We start from the raw sequence: 25898 nt of genomic DNA, 5'->3' as shown, positions 1-25898 counted from the left end.
GCCTCCTGAGCAGCTACGACTGCAGGCACTGGCTGTCAGGCCTGGTAGAACTCACTCTCTCAAACCACAAACTTGCAGGGACTTATGTAAGAAATCACAATTAAATCCACATAAACCTTTTGTTTTAATAAATAAAGAATCTTCATGGTTTAGATTTTAAATCACATTTACAGATGAGGAAAACTAGGCCCAAACAGGTAAAGGTGAAGCTCCTACTGCTGGGAGGAGTGCAGGCCTCACATGCGATTTACACCTAACGGGCAGGAACAGCATGCACGTCACCCTCCGACAGCTGCAAGGGTGGAGGGTGCAGGGGAGAGGCGGCGGGAGCCTTGCGTGGGGAGCTGTGGAATCCGGATGAGCCAGGGTGGTCCTGCTCATACTGAGTGAGCTTCTCCCTCTGCTCTCGGGGCCAAGGGCATCAGGGGTAAATGCAGAACAGGATTAGAACAGCTGAGGGGAAGATACACAGGCAATCTTGCTTCTGCCTTAGTCCAAAAACTTCCTATTCGCGTTAGCACCAAACAAGGCCCCCCGAACCTCTGGCATCATCTGTGAAGAAACAATAAATAAGTGTCATCAACTGGGGAACTTGTCAGGAACTGTACTTCCTCCTAACCACAGGCAGACAGCTGTTAACTTCCAGGTGGCTGGGGAGGAGCTCACAAAGCTAACGCCACAAAACCTGCCCCTCACCAGATGCAGTGGAACAGAAACTTAGCTAATCCCAAACTGCTTTCAAAAGTGAAAAAAAAAAAATCTCAGGTTAGGACCGTGTCTGCCCTCTGTTATACTATGATGGAGAGAGAAGAGATGAAGCCACAAACAGTATGACTTCACCATACTCTGCATCACCTACATCCTGACAGTTACTGAGTGCCAACTCCTGCTTGCCAGCGGTGACTACACAGAACACTTAGAATGCAAGTTTGTGCTAAAGCACTCATGCTAACAACAAATAACTCCTTAGGAGCATTTAACCTCAAACTTCTCCCCCAGGGCCTTCACACATTCATAGCCCTTAAAAATTTATTTTGGGGCCGGGGATTTAGCTCACTGGTTTCGCCGCCGCCTGCTGTGCAAGCACAAGGACCTAAGTTCGATCCCTGGTACCAAAAAAAAAAAGTAAAAATTTATTTTTGTTGGTTTTGTAGATCCCTAATTGCCCAGGCGGGCTTGAACATGGAAGGTGTGCATCACCGTGACAGCTTATTTAACCTCAAACTTTTTTTTGTGGTACTGGGGATTGAACTCAGGACCTTGCACTTGCCAGGTAGGTGCAGTGCCACTGTGCTAAATCCCCGGCCCCCTGACCTCAGACTTCTAAGGCTGTGCTATGTAACATGGCAGCCACTAGCAACGTGCAACGACTGCCCATCTGAAATGTGACTGGTGAGACTGAGGAAAAGTTGGTGCAGGACTGGGTACAGAACCCAGGGCTTGGAGCATGCTGAGCAAGACTCCACCACTGGGCTACACTCCCAGCCCTGAAGTCGTGATTTTGACTGATGTAAGTATCTACCTGTAGCCAGCGCAGTGTCCTGGGACACACAGCACTAAGATTTAAATTACTGGATGACACCACTCACTCGGTTTGCTCACAAGATCAGCGTCTACGCCAACAATAAGCTGTGCTTATGTCAGGAAGCAGCTCGGCTGGAGGCCACAGCAGCAGAGCACACTGCACTGTAAGACAAGGGGCCCTTTCGTGGCTCCTTGCCAGAGTTCATTTGTGTAAATGTGGGAAGATCAGAAGAGTAAGGAGCCTTATACTGTTGCCTTCAAATATTTCAGTTCCCATCATTCTTCTTTTTTAAAAATGAGCCACATTTAACATTATTTGATAACTGTATTATATAACATAGAAAAATGACACTCTCAGTATTTAAACTATATCTTCATTATGAGGTCATAATAATCAGACCTTTGATTTATTGGTGTACAGACTGAATAGCATACACATGAAAAAAATACTCATCTGTAAGCAACCAAGGTCACTTAAGTGGGTGCTCCACATTTTAAGACATTATCTGTGAAATCAGAAAAAACACAAGAGTAGCTGTGTATGTGATCAACCTGGACATCTTTTTGCTGCAGAAAGTGAGAGCATTCTCCAGCCTCTAGCCAACAGCTGATGGTGGAATTTCCTCTTCTCTGTTTACTATTACATCTACTCCCTGATTTCCTCAAGTTCCCACTGTGCGTCTAGAGAAAGAACTAAGCATCCCCATACACAGTAAGATGTACACATTAGCATTGTGGAGAAACAAGACTCAGTTTAGACCCCAAACTCTTCATGCACACTCGGTCATCTCAGTAAATACCACTGCATGCCTAATCCTCATTCCTTTTAAGAAAATGAAAACCGTGGATAAACCCGAAATACCCATGCAGGAACACATGTTCTCTGCTCCACTTCAAAGGCATCAGCCGCCGGATGACCAGAGCCCCTCCCCACTCACCTGCTGGGCTATGAGATCCAGCCGGCTTTCCAGGGTGTTGGAAACCTTTATTTTACGATCCCCATTATAGATCTCAACTCCACCAGCTCTGCAAAGAACAGAGAAGATAACTTTAGAGTTGAGGAAGGCAAACACCAGTCATACCGATTTGCCCCCGGAAGGCTATTTAGGTATATGGAGTAAGCAACGTGAACAGCTGCCTTGAAATTCATCCAGAACACTTCTAAGGATTTAAGGTATCAGTGTTGATAATGCAAGTTACTGCCATGTGTCACTTCTCTGTGACAGCACCTAACCTAATTCTAACAGCACTGCCCAACAAAATGAAAAGGGGAGGATTTCCCCTCCCTTTGCAATGAGTCTACACCTGAAGCTGTGAAGTCCGAGGCCATTTAGCAGGGCTGCCTCTGGCCTGCCAGCCTCACCCTGTCACCCTGAGTTCTCCCCTAGCCAAACCTCACTTGTAGTGACAAAGTCTCCAGGCACTTGAGGCATAAAGTAAGTACATCCAACTGTTTTACAAGGAACCTCAGAGAACGAAATCCATTTACTACATAATGTTATCAAGTGTTTCTTGAAATAAGCAGGCCATCAGACAAATGCTAGGAAAGGCTTTGCAACTTCTCTTTGGAAAAATTTTTTTTTTGGTACTGGGGATTGAACCCAGGGCATTCACACTGAGCTACATCCCCAGCCCTTTTTATCTAATTCTGAGACAGGGTCTTGCTAAGTCACTGAGTTGCTCAGGCTGGCCTCGGTCTTGTGATCCTCCTGCCTCAGGCTTCCAGAGTACTAGGATTACAGGTGTGCACCACTGTGCCTGGTTCTTTGGAAAATGTTAATGGACAAAGATCTTCATATTTTTGGCTTACTATATCCCCAGCCTTCCCATTTCTTGGTTTCATCTGCTTTTGGTTTTTCTAAATAGCCTGTATTCCTTACAAAGGCACAATGGTTCCTTCCTGAAATCCTACCTCTGAGAAGCATGATTTTGCCCCCATTAGGGGTGTAAGGGAAGGGGCACTGAGAATAGGTCAGCCATGCCCTACTGTCAGTTCGCCCACAGGCCTCATGGCTTCTCATTTAATCTTCCCAATACTCCATGAGAGTCACAGTACACATAACACTTTATAAACAAGGAAACAGGCTTAAAGAGATCGAATAAAACGATGGAGTAACTTCCCTGCAAAGATTTTGGTACCAGGGATGGAACTCGGGACCTTGCACTTGCGAGGCAGGTGGCGGAACCACTGAGCTAAATCCCCGGCCCTCAAAGATTTTGTTTTTAAGATAAGGTCTTCCTATGTCCTCTAGGCTAGAGTCAAACTCCTGATACTCCTGCCTCAGCCTCCAATGCTGGAGGCTGTGCTGGAATCAGAGCCCTGTGCCACCATGCCCAGCTCTGACAAGATTTAAATGACACTTTGCACAGGATAAATCTATAAAGCCCTTCTCTATAAGTCTATATTTATCTTATTTCTAATTACATTGTCTATTTGTAAATCTTATTTATCTCTCTATAAAGTTATTTGTAAATGTTATTTATAAATCTATAAACCCTTATCAATTTAAAAGGTTCTGGAAAAAAGCCCCAAAAGCACCAACTATGGCTCTGAAACCAGAACTGGTTTCCAGGCAATGGGCAGCAAACGACTAACAAATCTTAATTTTATTTATCCCTCGCAGTGGAACACAACTCTTTGCACTCAGTAACACCAGTGCATTTGATGATGGGGTGAGGCCTTGGCCCTTGTAGGGGACACTGCACTGCATGGACGTTCAGAACACAGCTGGCCCCAGACTGCAGGTAAGGAACCAGGGTAGCCTGTTTGTTCTGGGGATGGGGAATGAGGGTCTTCAGTCCAGCTCATTGTTCACCAGCCCCCTGAACTAACCGAGACCTGTGCGACTGCACTGTCTCCGCCGTGTGCACAGCCGTGCCCCAGGCAGGCACTGTGCCGAGCGCTGCCAGACACCCCCCCGGCGGGGCTCCCCAGGAACTCTTCGGTGGGGGCTGCTGTCCTCATTTAGAGGAGGAAACTGAGGCTCAGTGACATTCACCCACTAGTCCAAGATTACAGCTAGTAAGTGGCAAAATGGAGAATCAAACCCAAATCTGAGCATGTGTGAGGCTCTGGGTTCAATCCCCAGTGCCATCCACAAAAGTGCCCAACTGTGGTAATGTTCTCAGGTCTAGATCCTGTAGCCCTCAGTCTACTTAGGCCTTCCCTCCACCACATTCATAATGTGTTCCAGGGACCCTGTTCCACAGGAGCCGACGGTGCTGGTGGATGACACAAGACAGACACCAGACAGACACTTGACACACGCAACACGGAGAGACTTCAGCCTCGTCCAGGTCAGGAGCTCCTAACTCTGCCCAGGTGCATCAAGGTGGGTGGGGACGTGAGTCCAGGACCATCAGCTCCTCAGTCAGTACCAGTACCACTGTCATGTGACTCATTATTAGGTACATGTAATGACTACTGTTTTTCTGTTTTATTTTTGGTGCTGTGGTTCAAACCCAGGAGCTCACCAGTACTAACCAAGGTACCCAAGTCTTGTTTCTGACAATTCCTTAGGAGTAGGGATTATCCAGCATTCGGAGGCTCAGGAAAGAGGATCAAGTTCAAGGTCAGGGAACAAGACTGTCTCAAAGAAACAAAAACTAAGTCAGGGGTGGTCACACACACTTGTGAATTCCAGCACTCTGAGAGGCTGAGGCAGGGAATGGCAAGTTTGATCCTAGCATAGGCAACTAAATGAGACTATCTAAAAACTGGGGGTGGGGGTGGGGCTGGGGATACAGATCATTGAGAAGCCTTGGGTTCAATCCCCAGCACCACAAACAAAACAAACAAAAAAAGAAGTAAGGATTATCTCCTTCAGCATCCAATACAGAGATCTGCACTACCACACATTTGCATCCCTCAACTCAAAATACACTTTTTTTGTGTGTGTGTGCCGGGGATCGAACTTGGGACCTTGCGCTTGCAAGGCAGGCGCCGGAACCACTGAGCTAAATCCCCGGGCCTCAAAATACACTTTTTAAAAAGTCCAGCCAGCACTTGGGAGGCTGAGACAGCGGAGTTTGAGGCCAGCCTGGGCTACATAGCGAATTCAAGGCCAACCTGAACTGCATAGTGAGACCCTGTCTCAAAACAAAAAACAAAACCAAAGACAAGAACACTCCTTACATGTCCTCAGGCAGGTAGGCCTCCTGATCAATTTGAACATCAACATCTTTCTTGGTGGCAATTTTGTACATAGGGATCGCTTTTTGCACGGCAGCCTGAAAAACAGAAAGAATCAAAGATTTGAAAAAACTATAGAGCAAATACCCACCCCCATCAATAGGTTACACAAGCAAGGATAATCCTCCTACTCTTAAGTTATTTTTATTTTTATTTTTTTGGTACCGGGGATCGAACTCCGGTCCTTGTGCTTGCACAGCAGGCGGCAAAACCACTGAGCTAAATCCCCGGCCCCTCCTACTCTTAAATTAAAAAATAGATGCTTTAGGGCCGGGGATTTAGCTCTGGCACTGCGCCTGCCCCAAAAGCACAAGGTCCTGAGTTTGATCCTTGGTAACCCCCCCCCCCCCCAAAAAAGATGCTTTGGCCAGATGTGGTGACACACACCTGTAATTCCCAGCACTGGGGAGGCTGAGGCAGGAGGATTGCCCTGAGTTTGAGGCCAGTCTGGACTACATAGCGAGACCCTCTTTCAAAAAAATTACATTGGCTGGATGGCCTGACCACGCCAGGGACAAATTCCAGTGTGAACAGCAGGAGGAAGACGTCATGGCCCCAGCGAAGAGCATCAGGACTGTGAAGGGAGATGTGATGGACAAGCGTGTGGCTATTCGTTTTTTAAATTACTTGTAATTTTCTGTGGTGCTGGGGATGGAATTGAGGGCTTCCCACATGCTAGACAAATGCTCCACCACTGAGCTACAGTCCCAGACCAGCACTGACCCCTAAGTTTAAGGCTGACAGTTGCAGCAGAGAGGGTGACAACGTACATAAGAAAGTGGTGCTACTGTATACCCATCAGGATGGCTATTCTCAAGTGACAGCCAGATACTGTGGGCTGCACCAGTAGTCCCAGCTATTGGGGAGGCTGAGGCAAGAGGATCTCTTGAGCCCAGAGTTCACGGACAGTGTGCACAGTGTTGCAAGACCTGGCACCAAAAAACAAAACAAAAAAACCCATGAAAACCAAAAAGCAAGTGTTGAGGACAATGTGTACCGCTGGTGCAAATATTAAATGGCACAGCTGATCGGGAAACTATATGACACTTTCTCAAAAAGTCGTCCACAAAATTACCTACAATCCAGCATCTCCAGTTCTGGTGAACCTAAATAAGCAAAAGGAGAGACTGAAACAGACCTGGACCTGCATTTCTATGCACCCAAGGAAGTAAGCACAGTAACCAGAGGTGAAAATGACTCAAGTGCCCAGCAGTGGAGGAATGGATAAGCAAAACTGACATATATATATATGATGAAATATTATTAGCCGTAAAAAGGAAATGAGCCAGGCATGGTGGTACACGTGTAATCTCAGCATTCCCAGAGGCTGAGGCACGAGGACTGCAAGTTTCCAGTCCAGCCTGGGCAACTTAGCAACTTAAAGAGATCCTATCTCAAAACAGTGAGTTCTAAAAACAGGCTGAAGGGCCAGGGATGTAGCTCAGCATTACAGCATCTGCCTGGCAAGTGCGAGTTTGAGTTTGATTCCCAGTACCAAAAAAATAAATTAAAAAAGGGCTGAAGACGTAGACCAATGTGAATGCCCTGGGTTCAATCCCCAGTACTACCAAAAACAGAGAACTTTTTTCCTTCTTTCAAGTTCTTTACCTTTACCAAAGGGAAATCTTGTTTCCTGCAACGCACAATCATTCGGGGCTCCAACAACTGGTACAAACCCTGTAAGAAACAATGAGACGTCATTAGTGGAAAATGCACACTATTCCTGGTGTATCATCCCCGCACATGCAAAGTGGCCCCTTGCAAGCACCAGAGGACACACACAGAGTGTGAGAGGGCACGGCCTGACAGCCCAGCCCAGCACAGACTGGCTCTGATGCGCTACCCCATTTTATCAACCTCAGACTTTGTCATGAGTAAAGCAAGGACTCACTTCCCAGGAGTGCACGATGATGTCTGAAGCTGCATTTTAATGGTAAAAATCAAACTAGGGAAGTTTAAAACTGGAGGTTGAGGGTCGGGGATTTAGCTCAGTGGTTCCGCCGCCTGCCTCGCAAGCACAAGGACCCGAGTTCAATCTCTAGTACCAAAAAAATAAAAAATAAAAAATAAAAAACCAAAAAACTGGAGGTTGCAAGAAGATTTGAGCCTCAAGTTACAAAAGAGTAATAAGACCATATCAAAGAGTAGTAAGCCTGGAAGTCTCAGTCTTGGCCAGCCAGACAGCCCCAATCCCCATTTTCTTTTACTGTCTTCCTGTGCGGCACCCTTTTTTGGTGGAGGGGGACTGACCTACACCCCCAGGCCTCCTTCCCTTCTTCTTTCCTTTCCTTATTATTATTTTTTTTTAGGACAGGTCTCGCTATGTACAGGCCTTGAACTTACTATGTAGCTCAGGCTGGCCTTGAACTCACAGTGATCATCCTGCCTCAGCCTCCCAAGTGCTAGGATTATAGGCACGGGCCACCATGCCTGGCTTTTATTTTTTATTTTGAGACAGGGTATGCTAGTCTCCTGGATTGAACTGGGCTCAAAGTTGTAACTCTCCTGCCTCAGCCTCCCAGGGTGCTAGGACTATTGGTGTGGGCTGCCACATCTGTACTTTAAACCAGATAGAGTTAAGGAGAACAGCCAAGATGAGGAAACAGAAATAGAGCTGGTGTCTAACAGATCCTGTAATTTTCTCTTTTGGTTTCTTGAGACAGGGTCTCAGTATGTAGCCCAGGCTATCTTCCAACTTGTGGGAATCCTCCTGCTCAGCCTCCCAAGTGCTGGGATTACAGGAATGCACCACCATGCCTGCAGATCCTGTAATTTTCCAGTATGACTACACATGGTAGATGTGGCTTGTGTACCTGGAACACACCGGGTATGATGGCACATGGCTATAATCTCAGCACTCAGGAGGCTGAGACAAGAAAGTTGCCGTGAGTTCGAGGCCAGCCTGAGCTACAAAGTGAGTTCAAGACTAGCCTGAATTGACACACTCAACCACCTTATATTTGACAAAGGAGCCAAGCACCTTCACTGGAAGAAAGACAGCCGCCTCTTTAATAAATGGTCCTGGAGCCGGGGATTTAGCTCAGTGGTTCTGCCGCCTGCCTTGCAAGCGGAAGGACCCAAGTTCGATCCCTGGTACCAAAAAAAAATAAAAAATAAGAAAAAATGAATGGTCCTGGAAAAACTGGCTTTCCACATGCTGAAGATTGAAACTAGATCCATATCTTTCACCAGGCACTAACCTACAATTGAAGTAGATCAAAGATCTAAATATTAAAAGAGAAACACTAAATCTGCTGGAAGAGAGAACAGGAAGAACGCCTGAGGACATAGAATAGGCAAAGACTTCATGAACAAAACCCAGACTGCATGGGAAATTCCACAAAGAATCGACAACTGGGATGTCAATTTACTAAAAAGCTTTTGCACAGCAAGAGAAACCACCCCCAGAGTGAAGAGACAACCCATAGAGCGGGGAAAATTGTTTTACCAGCTATTCAGATAAAGGATTATTATCTAGAATATATAAAGAACTCAAAAAAACAGACCCCTCCCCCAAATTTAAAGAGCCAACGAAAAAATGGGCATCTGAAATGAAAAGACACTTCTCAGATGAAGAATTAGAGACGGCAAATAAGTATGTGAAAAAATGTTCAACATCACTGGTCATTCAAGAGATGCAAATTAAAACAACTCTGAGACTGCATCTCACTCCAGAAAGAATGGCTGCTATCACGAAATCAATCAATAACAAATGCTGGAGGGCCAGGGATTTAGCTCAGTGGTTCCAGCACCTGCCTCGAAAGCACAAGGTCCTGAGTTCGATCCCTGGTACCAAAAACAAAAAAGAGAAAAAAACAAATGCTGGAGGGGCTGTGGGAAAAAGAAGGGAAAAAGAAACCCTTTGCCACTATTGGTGTGAGTGTAGACTGGGGCAACCACTGTGGAAATCAATATGGAGATACCTCAAAAAACTAGGATTAGAGGTCCCATTTTGACCCAGCTATTCCCCTGCTGGGGATCTTCCTGAAAGAATTAAAAGGATCCTACCACAGCAATATATGCACACCCATGTTTATAGCAGCATGGTTTATAATAGCTAAATCTTGGAAAAAGCCCAAATGTTCATCAACTGATGAGTAGATAAAGATGTGGTTTTTTTATATATACAGTGGAGTACTACTCTGCCATAAACAGGGATGAGCTTCAGACATTTATACCTAAATGGATGGACCTTGAGTCCATTCTCTTAAGTGAAATAAATCAGAGACACATGTTTAAATACTGCATTGTTTCTCTGGTGTGAGAAACTGAATGTGGAAATAAGGACTGAGATGTATAGTGGATGTTGGGAAATGGGAAGAAAGTGTTCAAATGGGAAGGGGAACAAGGGAGAAGGGAGGGAGAAAGGAAGGGAGGGACAAGAAAAAAAAAGTGAAAATAGAAGGAAAAAATGAAAACAAAGCCTTTGTACATAGGGAGGGGAGGGGGCTTAAGGGGGGAAATGGGATTAAAAAAAAACTAGCCTGAATTACAGAGCAAGACCCTATCTCAAAAAAAAAAAAAACATAAAAAGAGAAGGAATACCTGGAGCACCAGTCCATCCAGCAGTACTTGGTACCTTGTTGTATCTTTTACCACCTTGCTGAGTCTCTGCTTTGCTTCAGTTAGCAGGTCCTGCAAAGAATGGAAAAGACAAAAGTTATCTACACATCAAGGTAGCTAGCTCAGAATGCTGTGCGAGGCCTTGCTTCGACACATGCTAAGGCAGGTGCTGTGCTAAGCATGACAGGTGGAGGCATGAACCACCAACCAGGCTCCCAGACCGCTCAGTCTGGCAGCGGACAGCTCAGGCACCGATCTGCCACAGCTGAGAAGCAATCCATTGAGACAGTCGGGTCAGACCGTGCCTCGTGCACACTATACTTCAGCTCTGCCACTGAGGCCTGGCCCCACGCTTTTTATTAGAATAATGTATAGCAGAAAATATCCAAGAATAGATCAAAACAGCAACAAATTATCCTTGGGAGGCTTGATTTTGAATTTTTTTGGTACTGGGGATCGAACTCGGGTCCTTGTGCTTGCGAGGCAGGCGGTGGAACCACTGAGCTAAATCCCCGGCCTGATTTTGAATGATTTTAATTTTATTTATGCTAGTTTGTATTTTCTACTTTGTGTATACTGAAAATTGACTTCTAGGCTGGGGATTGAGCCCAGTGGTACCACATCGGCCTGGCAAGCTCAAGCTCCTGAGTTTGATCCCTGATACCAGAAAAAATTTGACTTCTACAATGAAAATAAAGACAAGTGGTACATGCCTGTGATCCCAGCATTCTGGGCTACATAATAGAGTTCACGCTGACTTGGCTATATAAACAAGACCTTGTCTCAAAAAACTGAAAGCAAACTGTAGATCCACACATGGTCAACAAGATACCACCAATGGGAAAAGAAAATTGCTATCATCTAATAACAACCTGCTTAAAAGATGAAAAATGACTGCCCCACTTAAGACTTTTTTTCCCTAGTATTAGGGATTGAACCCAGGGCCTCTGCAACTGAGCTACATTCCCAGTCCTTTTCGAATTTTTAAAAAATTTGCAGCAAGAGTCTCACTGCGTTACTAACTTTCCCAAGAGGGTCCTGAACTTGTAATTATCTGGCCTCAGCCTCCCGAGTGCTGGGATTGCAGGTGTGCGCCACCCTGCCCAGCTTAAAGGATCTACTTATTTTACTTGTACTTGGTTATTGCTGGCACACAGAAAAACTATGCATTTCTCTAGATTCTCTTTGTAGTCAGTAACTTTTTTGGATGCATCACTAGTTCTGCATGGATAATCGTATCTGCAGAAAACAATAACTGTTTCTTCCTCCCCAATATTTATTTATCTTTATTCTCCATTTCAGAAGGAATCTTAGGCCTCCACAGTAAAGAGTAACAGTGGACCAAGTTACCTGTCTGGTTCCTGAATACAACTCAAACTCTAAGCGCTGTTTTTGTAGGTTTCTGTCCTCTTCCTTATGTGACTTACCCTACACTCTCATACCACGAGGCCTGCTGATGTGCAGCCTACAAAATCAATCTCCAGTGCTTCGCTACTGAGAACAGCAGCTGCTCAGCCTTGCCCTCGACAAAGGCCTTTGCCCACCCACCCACTTTTCTAGCCTCCTGCACATGCGTCCACACCGCGCTGCTGCAGATCTCAGGAGAGCCACATGCTCAGATAGGTCAGAAATGTCCTTGAAGTCAGGGCCTGTGTCTTACTTATGTTTGCATCTATCATAATGCCTAGAATAATCATTGTTGAACAAACGTAACTAGAAATGATGCACCGACTCCTTAATGTTAACTGGTGACTCAGTATAAAGGGCAAATGAATAAACATTGCACAATTTTATAACTGACAGGGCTAATTACTCACAGTGATAAGGTCATCTCTTGCTCTGAGGACTTTCAGCCTCGCTTGATTCATCAAGTTGGACATCTGACTACAAAATTAAGAGAAAATAGTATCAGAACACACCACACCAAACAAAAACTAGAGAAAGAAATATACATCTTTCTCTGTATATACAGTGATGATTTGATAAGCAAAGAGCTCTCTTTCTAATGACTCAAGTGAGATACACCGAGAGGCTTCTACCAACTTATTTTCAAAGATAAGGACAGTTGGGCATGGTGGCACAGCCCTGTAATCCTAGCACTCAGGAGGCTGAGCCAGGAAGATTGCCTCAAATTCAATTGTCAGCCAGAACGACATAATGAGACCCTGTCTCAAAAAAAGAAAAAAAAAAGGTAAGGACATACTTGTGCAGCTCAGACTTGCATATTAGTTTCTTCAATTTAATCTTTCAACACTTGTGTGAAGGCCTGAGGATGTAGGTCAGGGACAGAGTGCTTGTCTAGCCTGAGAAAAGCCCGGAGGTCCAACCCTGGGCTCCACCCCCAGCACAAAAGAAAAGAGGCTTCCGTCTTCCAAAGGAAAGAGAAAGAAGTTAAACAATCTGCCCAAGGTCAGATAAGTAGCAGGTAGTTGAGTTAAGAGCTGGACTCCAAAGTGCCTGCAGCCCCCTTGCCTAACTGACCATGTTTTGGTGGGGTGAGAGGTGGGTCTGGGGATAACCAGGCCATCACCCAGGCTAAGCAAGTGCCCCACGACTGATCTACGGCCTCAGCTCTGTTTACTTCTGAAAGCTCCTTCCGATGACTGCTCTGGCCATGATCCACCTACATTTTCTTCTGCTGCTCAATCTGCTTTTCCTTCTTCTCATAGTACTCCATGATCTTCAGTCTCTGGGTCTGCACAAGACGACCTTTCTCAATGTTGAACTCTTCTTCTGCCTACAAGGGAATTAACATTAATTCATTTTTAAAAACCCCATTAAGGGCCGGGGATTTAGCTCAGTGGCAACGTGCCTACCTCGCAAGTGCAAGGTCCTGAGTTCGATCCCCAGTACCACAAAAAACAAACAAACAAAAACTACATTAATTCATACTTTAGATTTTGGCCAAGTTCTTTTGCTTTTTTTTTAGACAGGGTCTTTGTGTTTTTTTGAGACAGGGTGGCCTTGAACTATGTAGCCCTGGTGGACTCGAATTCATGTCAATTCTCCTGCCTCAGGCTCCTGAGCCCTGGGATTACAGATGAGCATCATCACAACCAGCAGTTTTACTTTCAGCAGCTGGTGATCAGGGGTATTTGTTTATGATCACTTACTTATTCCACATCTAAAACAGAAAAATTGTGATGGTCATCCTCAAAGATCATTGCTAATTTATTTGAAAAGAAACACCAGTGCTTTTTACTATAAACAATGAACCAGAAAAGTAAAAATTTTAATCAAGGATAACAGTACCCAAGTCAGGGGTGCTGGAGCATGCTTGTCATCCCAGGACTCTGGGAGGCTGAGACAGGAGGATTCTAAGTTCAAGCCAAGCCTGGGAAAAACTTTAAAAAAAGAAGAGCTAGTGATATAGCTCAGTGTGACCCTGGGCTCAATCACCAGTTCCACCCCCTCCCAAAAGATACTGCTACTCAGCCTGAGTTATAAAAGGTATAATCAGAAGATCCTTGGGCCAGGGATTTAGCCCAGTGGTTCCGTCGCCTGCCTCGCAAGTGCAAGGACCTGAGTTCGATCCCCGGTACCAAAAAAAAAAAAAAAGAAGATCCTGTTCACGAAAAAAAAAAATCACATAAATTATACATTCTACACTTAATCTACTTTCTTATTCACCGGCTAATGAAAAGAACACAAAATTTGGTTCACTGCCTATAAAATTTGTTCAAATAACTTCAGTCTTAATGACCTGTCTTGTAAATGAAATGATTAAAAAACTATTTTTTCATTAGTTGAAAAAATATGACAAGTGTTAAACAGTCCTTTTTAAATGATAAATTATGAAAACATAGATTTTTAGTTTCATTTAGTGCAAATTATTGAGTGGATACATTTAAAAACTGTTATCTTGGCAATATAAGTATATGATTTTCAAGCAGTATGAAATTAGGACTATGAAAAATTTAGCTAAAGTTACTAATTTAGATGTTTAAGCTTGGGACAGGTACTCAAACTTTAACATTCTAAAACAAATGCCTTATCCCAGCTCTTGGGAGGCTGAGACAGGAGTATCGCTGCATGTTCGAGGCCAGCCTGGGCTACATAGTGAGTTTGAGACCACTCTGACCTACATAGGAAGACCTTGTCTCATAAAAACAAAAATAAAACCAAACCAAACAAAACAGCCTTACAGCCTAGACAAAAAATACAGATGATGATGTTATAAAGGGTGAGACTACTTTATGTAGTAATGCACATAGTGAAATAACAGCTGAAATAGAATTTTTATATTTGGGAGCCAGGCGTGGTGGCACACGCCTATAATCCCAGCACTTAAAAAGAGTTTTGGAAAAAAAAAAAAAAAAAAAGAGTTTTGGTCCTAGACTAGCACTAGCACATAAAAGTTGGGGTTTTTTTGGTACCAGGGATCGAACTTGGGACCTTGCGCTTACCTAGCATGCACCAGAACCACTGAGCTAAATCCCCAGCCCTAGCACATAAAAGTTTTAAGAATTTTAAGGTTATACTGGTAAATAACAGACTATCGTAGAATTGAAAGGTCGATGAAAAATATTAGAGAATATATTTTGGTCATGCTTTTAAAACATCTATGGCAAGGAGGGGCTTGAGGGCCAGAATGGCAGGTCTTTTTTGTTCTTTGGTTTTTTTTTTTTTGCTATCAGGGACAGAACTCAGGTCCTTAGCTTTCGAGGCAGGCAGTGGAACCACTGAGCTAAATCCCCGGCCCAAGGGCCGGAATGGGATAAAATAAAATTTATTAAATAAATAAAAATAATAAAAATTTGAAAAAATGCCTATCGGGTGGTAGCCCAGGCCTGTAATCTCCTCACTCTGGGAGGCTGAAGCAGGAGGATCATAAGTTTGAGCCCAGCTTGGGCAATTTAGCAACTAAGGAAGACCCTATCTCAAAATAAAACAAATTAAAAAGGGGGAGGGATGTAGCTCACTGTGAAAACTCTGAGTATAATCCTCAGTACCACAAAATAAATAAATGAATAAATACCTACTAGGACTATACCTAGGGAAAATACATTTGATATACTATTAAGAAACGTTATTTGGGGCTGGGGATTTAGCTCAGTGGTTCTGCCACCTGCCTTGCAAGCGCAACTTTTGCAATATTGGGTATTGAACCTAGATTTTTTTTTTTTTTTTGGGTACCCGGGATCGAACTCAGGACCTTATACTAGCCAGACAGGCATGGTGCCACTGAGCTAAATCCCCAGCACTGAACCTAGATTCTTTACACTGAACTACTTGCCAGTCTTTTTTTTTTTTCTTATTTTTGATAAAGGCATGAGTCTAAGTCCTTAAGTTGCCCAAGCTGGGCTAGAATTTATGATCCTTCTGCCTCAGCCTCCCAGAGCATTGTGATGATAGGTGTAGTACACTACCACTGCAAGTCCGAGGCCACCTCGGGCTACATAGTGAGTTCAAGGCCAGCCTGTACTAAAAAGTAAGACCCTGTCTCAAAAATAAGTAAATAAGTAAATAAGTAAGAATTTTAAATGCTGCCAGGCATGGTGGTGGAACACCTGTAACACCAGCACTCTGGAAGGCTGAGGCAGGAGGATGGTAAGTTTGAGGCCAACATGGACAACTTAACAAGACCGTTTCTAAATAAAAATGGGCTGGGAACGTAGCCCAGTGCAAAGTTCATGAGTTCAATCTCCAGTACTGGGGAGAGGAAAAAAGAAGAATTGTAAATGCTGTCACTTTTGTGATATATAAGGGCTTTCATTTTATACCATATATACTTGCAAGCTTCATTTTTTGCAACACACTCATATTAGAAAAGCAAAACTAAAACAAAATACTATACCCTGCCCTAGCCAACTACTACAATGGTCACAGATGCTAAATGTCTGAAGTTTGGATTCCATGAGAAAACGAACCCATCTATTACTTTTCTACCCGTAACGTAAATTTCAGGACACTTATCAGCAATCAGAATAATTAGAAAGGAAAAGGATTTCTTTTTTTATTTGAAGTGCTGAGGATTGAATCCAGGGCCTCATGCATGCCAGGCAAGTGCTCCACCACTGAGCCACACCTCCGCCCATTAAATTTAACATTAACATTAAAGAGGGCTGGCACTGTGCCTGCCTGGCAAGTGCAAGGTCCTGAGTTCGATCCCCTGTACCAAAAAAGTAGAAGAAAAAGAATTAACATTAAAGATAAAGACATGGTCTTATGAGTCCTACATTATATGTATTGTTAAACAAACAATATTAACAATGACATTGCTTAGCAAAACAAAACAGTATAAAACTCTGATACCTTCCTAAAATTCGAAAATAGAACTCACCTTTGCATCTATTTCTTCTGCTTTCTCATTGGCTTCTTGTTCAATGAAAGCCATCATGTGCTTAATCTATAAGAAAAATACTAGTTTTAAATCAAAAAGGGAAGAAAACACGGTATCTATCTTTTCTGATTTATTCAATAATCACCAATGAAGTGTGTATCGTGTGCCAGGGATAAATGAGAGAGTTTCTGCCCTCAGGAAAACTTACAGTTTGGAATTTTTTCTGGCAAATGGGCAAGATGCCATATTTAACAGCACAGATAAACAGCGCCATCTTAACCCTCCAGGAACTGGACTGTTTGGGAGGAATGCTCCTTCAGCCATCACCTCCTCTCTTCCCATCTCTAAGCATGTCCAGAAGCCACCTATAAAGCGGGCATGGTAGCACACGCCTCTTATCTCAGCACTCTGGGAGGCGGAGGCAGAAGGATTCCAAGTTCGAGCCCAACCTTACTTGAGACCCTGTCTCAAATAAAACTTTTAAGGGCTGGGGATGTAGCTTAGGGCACAGTCTTGGGTTCAATCAGTCCTGGCGAGGGCCACCTGTCTTTACTCTGTCAGCTCCCTTACCTTGCACTCTCAACACACCGCCATCTGACTTCTGCTCCCCCTGCTCCACCGGAAGCGCTCTCCTAAGGTGACCATAATCCCCTGGCACAGCCTCACCTGACGTGATGACCAGCTTTCCTTCTTGAATACCTCTTCCCTTAGCTTCTGTGACTTCCTCCCTTCTTCTTCTGGTCTCTTTGGGGCCACACCCTCCTTTCTCTGCCCCCACACAGCTTTCCTGGGAGAGTCTCCTCACAGTAACACACAGCACATTCCACACAGCTGAAGGTCTCTCATCTCTCTACCCACTGTCAACTCCATGCTGGGTGTTAGTCCAACCTCAGTCCTCACAGCCAGTCACCAACTGCGGCTGGGTCTCTTTGTTAATATTTTTTAAACCTGTCCACACCTCTCCATCTTCAGAGCCACTACCCTAGTTGCTGCCATCACCTCTCAGTTACATTATTAAGAGTGTCCAAGTATCTCCCTGCCTCCAGCCTGCTCCCTGACTCATCTACTCTACACTGCAACCAAAGAGCCTTTAAAAATGCTAGGCCGGGTGTGGTGGCCACACCTGTAGTCCCAGAAATCAAGTTTGAGGCAGGAGGATCGCTGTGAGTTTGAAGCCAGCCTAGGCTAAATTCAAGGCTGACTTGAATTACACAGCAAAACCCTGTCTAAAAAACCAAAGAAAAAATAAAACTGCTGGTTTCTCACGCATCACTCCACTCCTCTGAAAATAAAGTCCAGATTTTAGAAGGTACATGATCTGATTTCCGGCATCATATAGAACAAACCCTGTACTACTCAACGCTTCCTTCAGTCCCTTGAGTTTGCCATTCTTTCTTACCTCCATGATTCCAAACTCGCCTCTCCCATGCCCTTCCTCCCCCTTCATCTTCTTAGCGTCTCCGACCTCAGCCTCAGCTTGCCTAACTACCAACTCCCTGCGAAATCTTCCCTCAACCTCTCATTATGTTCACACAGGGCAGGTGATACTTCCGCCACCACAGTGACTTAACTCCTTTCCACAACTAAATTGCCAGGCTAGGAATCTGTTAAACCGTCTTTGGATCATGGCTACAACTGGAGAATGAAGTCTACTGCAGGCTTCTAAATGGAGTTTGGGCCAGGTGTGGTGGTGCATGCCTATAATCCTCACACTTGGGAGGCCAGGAGGATCACTTCGAGTTCAAGACCAGTGTGGGCTACATAGTGAGTTCAAGGTCAGCCTCACCTATATAACAAGACAGAGTCTGAAAAAAAAAGAACAACTTGAGCTGGGGCTGGGGCTCAGTGGCAGAGTGTATGCTAGGCCCTGGGTTCAAGTCCCAGTACCACCACCAAAAAAGTATAACTAGGCCAGGGATTTAGCTCAGTGGTTCCACCGCCTGCCTCGCAAGCACAAGAACCTGACTTCGATCCCTGGTACCAAAAAAAAAAAAAAAAGTAAAACTAAAGATTTCTTTTTTGTTTTGTTTTGTTTTGTTTTTTTGGTACTGCGGGTCAAACTCAGGACCTTGAGCTTTTAAGGCAGGTGGCAGCACCACTGAGCTAAATCCCCGGCCCTCTTTCTTTTTTTTTAAACAGTTTTTCCTTTAAAAAAATTCTTAGCAGCCATGGTACTTTTGTGCAGGTAACACACTATGATAATCAAAATCTATTTCTCAGATTATACAATGCTTACAACAAAATTTTAAGACTTGAAATACTTGGGGTAATTGATTCAGGGGTGTTTAGGGAAAACCACTGATCTGGTTTAAAGATTAGCCCTCACTTAGCGGCCGGGGATTTAGCTCTGTGGTTCCACCGCCTGCCTTGAAAGTGCAAGGTCCTGACTTGAAAGTGCAAGGTCCTGAGTTCGATCCCTGGTACTAAAAAAAAAAAGATTAGCCCTCACTTTCAGGGCATGCCCGAGGTCAGAGGAACAGTGTCTCTACTAGTTCTGCTTTTTGAAGCCAGATAACCCACTCTGTCTGGAATTTTAAGGAAGTCTAACTAGGGCCAGGGCTGTAGCTCAGTGGCAGAGCCCTTGCCCAGTGAGAGGCTGTGGCTGAGGGAGGAAGTGGGATGGTGAGTGGATTTAACTCAACAGTCATCAGATCTGGTGTTTATAAACGCTACAAAGCCTCGGCCTCGAAAGGTGAAGGGATTATAACCTGTACTATCTGCCCCCTCACTCGTGCTCAACTCCCTGCTACCAGGTTTGACTTGATCAGCCCAGCCTAGAGCAAAGGGCACTCACTGTCACTCAAGCCAGAGAAGCCTATTTACAGTCAACCAGGAGTTCCAGACAAAGAATCAACCCGACCCCTTAAAGGACATTTAACTCCACCCGAAGACAGAAAACTCTCACCTTAAAAAAACATTTTTTCCTTTCTAACCCAGTAAATTTTTCTAAAAAATTGTTTTGAGTCAGGTTCCTTCAAAACTTTGATAAAATACCATCCTCTCCAGCTCTCTAAACAGAAAAGTGGAAGAGTGCTAACCTAGCATGTCTGATCCTCAGCACCACAAAATCCAAAAAACAGACAACTCTGCCCCATGGAGTTTACATCTAGCGTACTGGGAAGTACAAGGAGGTTTTTTCATTCCTTCCATTTTACATGAAGTAAAAATGACTTTGATCTTGAGTCTAAGGACATATACTGCTTTACTTCTTTTCTTTTCTTTTTTGGTACTGGGGATCGAACTAGAGACCTTGAGCTTGGGAGGCAGGTGGCAGAACCACTGACCTAAATCCCCAGCCCCATATATTGCTTTACTTCTGGACCACTCTTGTCCTGTAAAAGTCTTTCTCTCAGTATCACAAGGCATGAAGACAAGGAACAAGAGGAAGAAGGGAATTAGTATGATGACTACTAAGAGCATGTGGAGGAGCCACGCATGGTGGTGCACACCTGTAATCCCAGCACTCAGGAGGCTGGGGAAGGAGGATCCCCATGAGTTCAAACCCAGCATGGACTACATAGTGAGTTCAAGACCAGCCTGAATTACAGGGAGAGAGTATTTAAAAAAAAAAAAAAGTGGAAGGCACTGTACTTTGCCACTGTGCCAAGTGTTTCCTATGGTCAAAATCAGTGATAAATGTTCAAAGGAGTCATTTTCTATAAAGGTATTGTAGATCTCTTAAACTTCACAGATGCATTTGTGTCATTCCTACTTCCCCTATTATTTGCACAAATCCAAAAAATACTAACCTCCTCCTCACTCTTCTTAATGCATACTAGATTAAGAATAAAATGAAATGACATTTTTTCAAAGGAATGGAAACACTGAATGAAAGAACATTTTATTGCTCATCTAAGATTCATAAACCAGTGTGCTTTAGTCAGAGAATTTTCCTACTACAGTACTTGGAAAAAAGTAGGCTTAGTTCTCTAAACCTTGCAGATATAAAACTACAGCCTTAAACTTTCCTCTCTGGGAAAACTATTGGCAACAAGACTACTAAATGCAACGACTGTGGTTTCAAGATGTCAATTAGCAAGACAAGTAGAAACCATTTTTTCCTTCTTTATAGATCAAGAGCACTATTCTTCCCTCCCAGAGGTTTTTATGTTATAATATTCCCTTTGTATGTGTGTGTGTGTGTGTGTGTGTGGTACGGGGATCGAACTCAGGACCTTGCGCTTGCAAGGCCAGCACACCCCCACTGAGCTAAATACCCGGTCCTAATATTCCCTTTTTTTTGAGAGAGAGGGGGTCTAGCCACATGTTTAGGCTGGCCTCAAACTCCTAGACTCCACCGATCCTCCTGCCTCTGCCTCCTGCATAGCTAGGATTACAGGCGCGCCATCATGTTCCTATTGCCTACAAACCTTAAGGTATGACACATTTTCAAACACTGAACAAGTTAACCCAGGTCTGATTATACACTTTCAAAATCGACGTAATTTCACGGCTTGCATAACAATTATTTTTCCATAGTCTGTGACTCACCTACTTCGTGCCAAACACTGGTAGGTGGTGGGGCTTAGAAATGTAAGAAACAGGGTTTTTGCATTAGACAAACATTAATGTACAAACTAGATTCGTTAGCTTCATTATGATAGAGGAGACTTTCCCAAGATGAAGATTCACAGTTCACAAAATCAGTGACCGGAAGAACACTGGAAGCTGCGCTTAACCTCAGTACGGTTTGTTCCCTATCATACACCGTGAGCCCTTCCTTGGGGCAAAAATGTTAAGTGACAGTGCTGTTTTAGGTCCTCGTGCAGATCCCTGCCAGATTAAGCACAATGAGCTCCCCGGGAAAACAGGGACCGCTGAGGCAGGAGGAAGGCCTGCGAGCCAGCGCTCAGGACTGTGAGCTTCGAGGCAAATCCCCCAGTCAGCAAATCTCCCTCCTGCAGAGGAACCATTAGGACCGGGGACTTGGGTGACCGACTCTGCAGTTCTCCGGCCGCCCAACGCCGGCGCCCTCCCGGAGTCAAACGCCAGCCCACCAGTCCCGGACAGCGCCGCGACCTCAAGACATCCAACCTAGCCGCTCACCTGCTTTTGTACGTCAGCATCGCTGAGGGCCATGGCGAAAGCGACACCTCGCCGGCAGGCGACACCTCGCCGGCAGGCAACACCGGGCAGTAAATAGAAGTGGGAAAAGAAAACTCGGCGCAGTTTTCTGCTTCCTTTACTTTATAGCCAAGGGATCCGGTTCCTGACAAGTGACCACGCTCAGCCAATAGGAAAAGAAAGGGGCCAGGAAGTCCCGCCCTTGCCCCGCCCTTCCCTAGCTGGACTCGGGCGCCAGCGGCTCTCTCGGAATCCGTTCGTATTACAGGCTCGTGACTCGGTTTTTTTTGTGTTTTTTTCTTTTTTTGAGACAGGTTCACTATAGGCTGACCTCCAATTTGCCACCACGCCCCGCTCTTGAACCTGTTGTGGTGAAGAATTCCTGTATCTTTTTTCCCCCTTAAGCCACAAATATTTATTTTTCACAGTTCTGGAGGCCAGAAGCCAAAGTCGAGGTGCCAGGTGATTGGTTCCTGCGGAGGGCTGTCTTCCTGCCTTTGTTTTGGTTTGATTTGGTTCTGGGTTTTTGTTTGTTTTGACATTTTTGCTTTTTTTTTTGGTCTTTGCGCTTGCCCAGCAGGCGGCGAAACCACTGAGCTAAATCCCCGGCCTAACCTTACTTTCTTAGCTTTAATGGAAACAAACTCATTAATAGTTTACTTTTTGTTAATAAAATTTGTGGAAAGCCATGAAGTTTGAACTGGACACCTGCACTGGGCACGACAGGCCAAACCAATGTAGAATTTAATCGCATTAACTAATTTTTGGTTGGTTAAGGAGGCTCCGTAGCACCTGTTGACTAAACTGTAGCCAGTTGTTTTCTATGCCTCACTTCCCTTTTTCTACAAATGCTGTCTGATCATATTGTTGGTCAGAGTTCTCAAAATCTGCTCTGGGAGCTGCCTTATTTTCAAGTGTTTTGTTTTTTTTTTTTTTTTTTGAGGGGTTACCCGGGGATCGAACTTGGGACCTTGTGCTTTTCGAGGCAGACGGTGGAACCACTGAGCTAAATCCCCAGCTCCTTCTTTTCTTTCTTGTCCATTTTTTTTTTTTTTTTTTTTTATATACCAGGGATCGAACTTGGGTCCTTGCGCTTGCGTAGCAGGCGGCGAAACCACTGAGCTAAATCCCCAGCCCTCTTGACCATATTTCTTTAACCACTCTAATGCCCTTTTTCACAGAATTAGCTGGGTCAAAGCGGACAGGGACAAGCAAGCTGTAAAAAGACACCAGAGATAAGGTACTGGGGTAAGAGATAATTACTAAACAAGTTTTCCCGAATTTCTTCCCGAGAAGTCAAAAGGCCATAAATAACTACAAAAGGAATGTAGACGGAGGAAGGCGCTGTGAGACCTAACTAAAGTTTGACTCCATCTTAAATATAAGACAGTGAAGTGGCCTTGACATAAATTCCACTTCACTGAAGTCAACTATTCCCCTAGTCTCCTTTGTGCCCGTAAACTAATGATAAAATGTCCTTGCTGTGGGACAACAGATTAAAAAAAAAGAGACACAGCTCCTAACTCAATCCTCTGTCTGCCCAGAAAACAGATGCTCCCGGGCCCATTATCTATAGAACATTCTGTCAATGTGCTGATTGTTCCTTTTTTTCCATAAACTCTACATGTAGCCACCCCTCAACCCCCCATGCTCGCTAAATATCAACCAATCATGTAACTGCTGAATGAAACATCCCCAAACCTTGCAGTGGCTATAATAAAAACCCTGTGATTTGGAGTTCGGGGCTCTCAATCCTGATCCGCTGCGTCGGTGATGGTTGAGTGCCCCTGCTCGAGCTTGAATAAACAACTCTCGTGTGTTTACATCAAAATCGGCTCCTTGGTGGTCTTTGGAGACTTCGTGATCTGGGCACAACATTTGGGGGCTCGTCCGGGATCCCCAAGACCCTCAGGATTCCCGTACCAGAGGGTTGACGCCAGCTGGTGAGTGTTTCTGTGTCTGTAAAGTCTGGGGCCCATTTTCTGGGAAGGTCGGCAAACGGTCTAGGCAGACGCGCTTCGAGGGCCGCCGACCCGGGATCCTGGAAGACGTTCCGGGATCCTTCTGGAGGGGATGGAGTGCCCCGTGAGTATGAGTCTGTGGGACTCCTAGGGGGATGGTGCGGGTCGCTCCCGAGCTACGGCGTGAGGCCGCCGTCCCATGCTTTGTTGCTTTTCTGTTGTGTCTGTTTGTTTATTGTGTGACTTGGACTGAGACGACGGGACAGAATGTGACTACCCCCCTTTCCTTGTTAACAGGTCGTTTCGGGGAAGTTAAAAAGCGAGTGCATAATGTGAATTTAAAAATTAAAAAGAGAAAGTTAATCACCCTTTGCAGATCAGAATGGCCAACTTTTAAGGTAAATTGGCCACCAGAGGATACATTTGACCTAGAAACAGTCAAAAGAATTTTAAAAAATTGTTTTTTGTCCCCGAACGGGACACCCTGACCAAGACCTGGTACCGAACCCTCCCTCTTGGATCAAGCCCTTTTTGCCTCCACAGAAGCAGCCGCCTGCAGCAGTCCTAGCGGTGCGCGAAAGAACCACCAGAGGAGACTACCGGAGAGGACAAATCGACACCAAAGCCACGGCGCCGCTATACCCAGTTCTCCAAGGAGGAACTGAGGAAGATCTCCTTTTTCCCCCTCCCTACCGCCCGCACCCCGCTCCTCCACTCCCCCCGCCCCCGTCGGGGGTGGAAGGTAGAGCCCCTGCGGCCGCAGCGGGGGCGAAGGAAATAGCCCCGGAGGTAGCCCCGGCGGTAGCTGGGGAGAAGGTGCCTGCCCGGGCGGGCATTGCTAGAGGGGATGGCCCCGCCCAAAACACCCGCAATTGCCTGCGCAGCCTCCACGGTGGCTGGCGGGGTGGCTGGCGGGGCCGGCGGATTCCACTGTCCTCCCGTTGAGGGCGACGACCCCCCGATGAGCATGGCAATCAGCCTCTCCAGTATTGGCCCTTTGCCACTAGTGACCTTTATAATTGGCTCACACAACACGCCAAGTTTTCCGACAATCCCAGGGATCTAAGCCAACTGTTTTGTTAACCCACCAGCCCACTCGAAATGACTGTCAACAGCTCCTCCAGATCCTGTTCATGACGGAGGGACATAAAAGAATTCAGAACGAGGTCAGAAAATTGGTTCCTGGTGACGATAACCTTTCCTTCCCATTGCCCCGGCCCGACTGGGACTTCAGCACAGCAGAATGTAAGGAAAGACTCTGGGTCTACCGCCAGACTCTGTTGGGAGATCTCAAGGTGGCTACTTGTAAGTGCACCAATTTGGCCAAGGTAGGGGATGTACAACAGGGACCAAACGAAAGCCCTGCAGCCTTCCTAAAAGCAATTCAGGAAGCCTTCCGTAGGTATACTCCTATAGATCCAAAAGCAATTGAGACAAGGGCAGCTGTAGTAATACATTTCGTCAACCAGGCGGCGCCAGATATTAAAAGAAAGTTACAGAAAGTAGACAGACTGGGAGAAAAAAGTATTCAGGACATAGTGACAGAAACAAGAGAGAGACTGCAGAGGAAAGACAGACAAAGGCTGATGATCGACAAACTAGGAACCTAGCTCGGATCCTTCTTGCCACCACTACGGGAGAGCCAAAGGAACGTGAACGTCGACTGAGAAATATTGCAGCAAAAGGACAAGGTAAGGGGAAACGTAGGGATCACCCCCGATTGGGAAAGAACCAGTGTGCTTATTACAAAAAAAAAAGGCTACTGGGCCAGAGAATGCCCTAAGAACCCAAAAAGCCGCCTCCAAAGCCCCCAATTGACTCTGTTACAATATGTAGGTGATCTTCTTATAACAGCTGAGACACAGGAGGACTGCCTAGATGGAACCAAGAAACTCTCAACGGTTATAGAGGAACTGGGATACTAGGCGTCTGCCAAAAAGGCCCAAATCTGCAAACCCGAGGTAAGCTACCTGGGGTACATACTTAAAAAGGGACAAAGATGGCTATCCGATGCTAAAAAAGAGACATTTCTTAAGATACCTACACCAGACTCTCCTCAAAAAGTTAGAAAATTCCTAGGATCGGCTGGCTTCTGACGCTTATGGATACCCAGGTTCGCGGAACTTGCAAGGCCCCTTTATGAGATAACTAAAAACAATCAGGCCTTTCGATGGATAGAGAAACTACAAAAGTCCTTTGATCAAGTTAAGGCTGCTTTGTTGTCAGTGCCAGCCTTAGGCTTGCCTGATGTCACTAAGCTCTTCTACCTTTACATTGATGAAGACAAAGGAGTCGCCAAGGGCATCCTGGT

At 45.1% G+C, this 25898-nt stretch overlaps 1 protein-coding gene and 1 long non-coding RNA gene across 2 annotated transcripts; one reads left to right on the top strand and one right to left on the bottom strand.

Moving 5' to 3' along the window:
* Nucleotides 1-105: 105 nt before the first annotated feature.
* Nucleotides 106-21803, bottom strand: Atp6v1e1 (ATPase H+ transporting V1 subunit E1). Its single transcript, XM_004837601.4, has 9 exons — nt 21609-21803; nt 16563-16628; nt 12907-13016; nt 12097-12163; nt 10262-10351; nt 7325-7393; nt 5660-5754; nt 2463-2550; nt 106-552 (listed from the first exon to the last, which is right to left on the bottom strand). Exons 1-9 carry the CDS (start codon nt 21639-21641, stop codon nt 490-492), a joined length of 681 nt encoding a protein of 226 aa, XP_004837658.1. The 5' UTR covers nt 21642-21803; the 3' UTR covers nt 106-489.
* LOC101703420 (uncharacterized) lies at nt 21789-24375 on the top strand. Its single transcript, XR_015439607.1, has 2 exons — nt 21789-23985; nt 24131-24375. It is a non-coding gene; the product is annotated as an uncharacterized LOC101703420 (long non-coding RNA).
* Nucleotides 24376-25898: the final 1523 nt, after the last annotated feature.

The sequence above is a fragment of the Heterocephalus glaber genome, unplaced genomic scaffold (assembly GCF_053883595.1).
Source record: "Heterocephalus glaber isolate CG9 unplaced genomic scaffold, H.glaber_assembly_v1.0 deba00000281, whole genome shotgun sequence".
Classification (NCBI taxonomy): Eukaryota; Metazoa; Chordata; class Mammalia; order Rodentia; family Bathyergidae; genus Heterocephalus; species Heterocephalus glaber.
This window is presented reverse-complemented; position numbering and strand designations above follow the sequence as displayed.

Excerpts from the sequence above, each read along its gene's own strand:
- Atp6v1e1 (XM_004837601.4), bottom strand. The coding sequence starts at position 21,641 with ATGGCCCTCAGCGATGCTGACGTACAAAAGCAG. Across the intron at positions 10,352-12,096 it reads CAAGAGATGACCTTATCACT|GACCTGCTAACTGAAGCAAA; the intron begins GTGAGTAATTAG and ends CATTCTTTGCAG. Across the intron at positions 7,394-10,261 it reads TGGATGGACTGGTGCTCCAG|GGTTTGTACCAGTTGTTGGA; the intron begins GTATTCCTTCTC and ends TGTTTCTTACAG.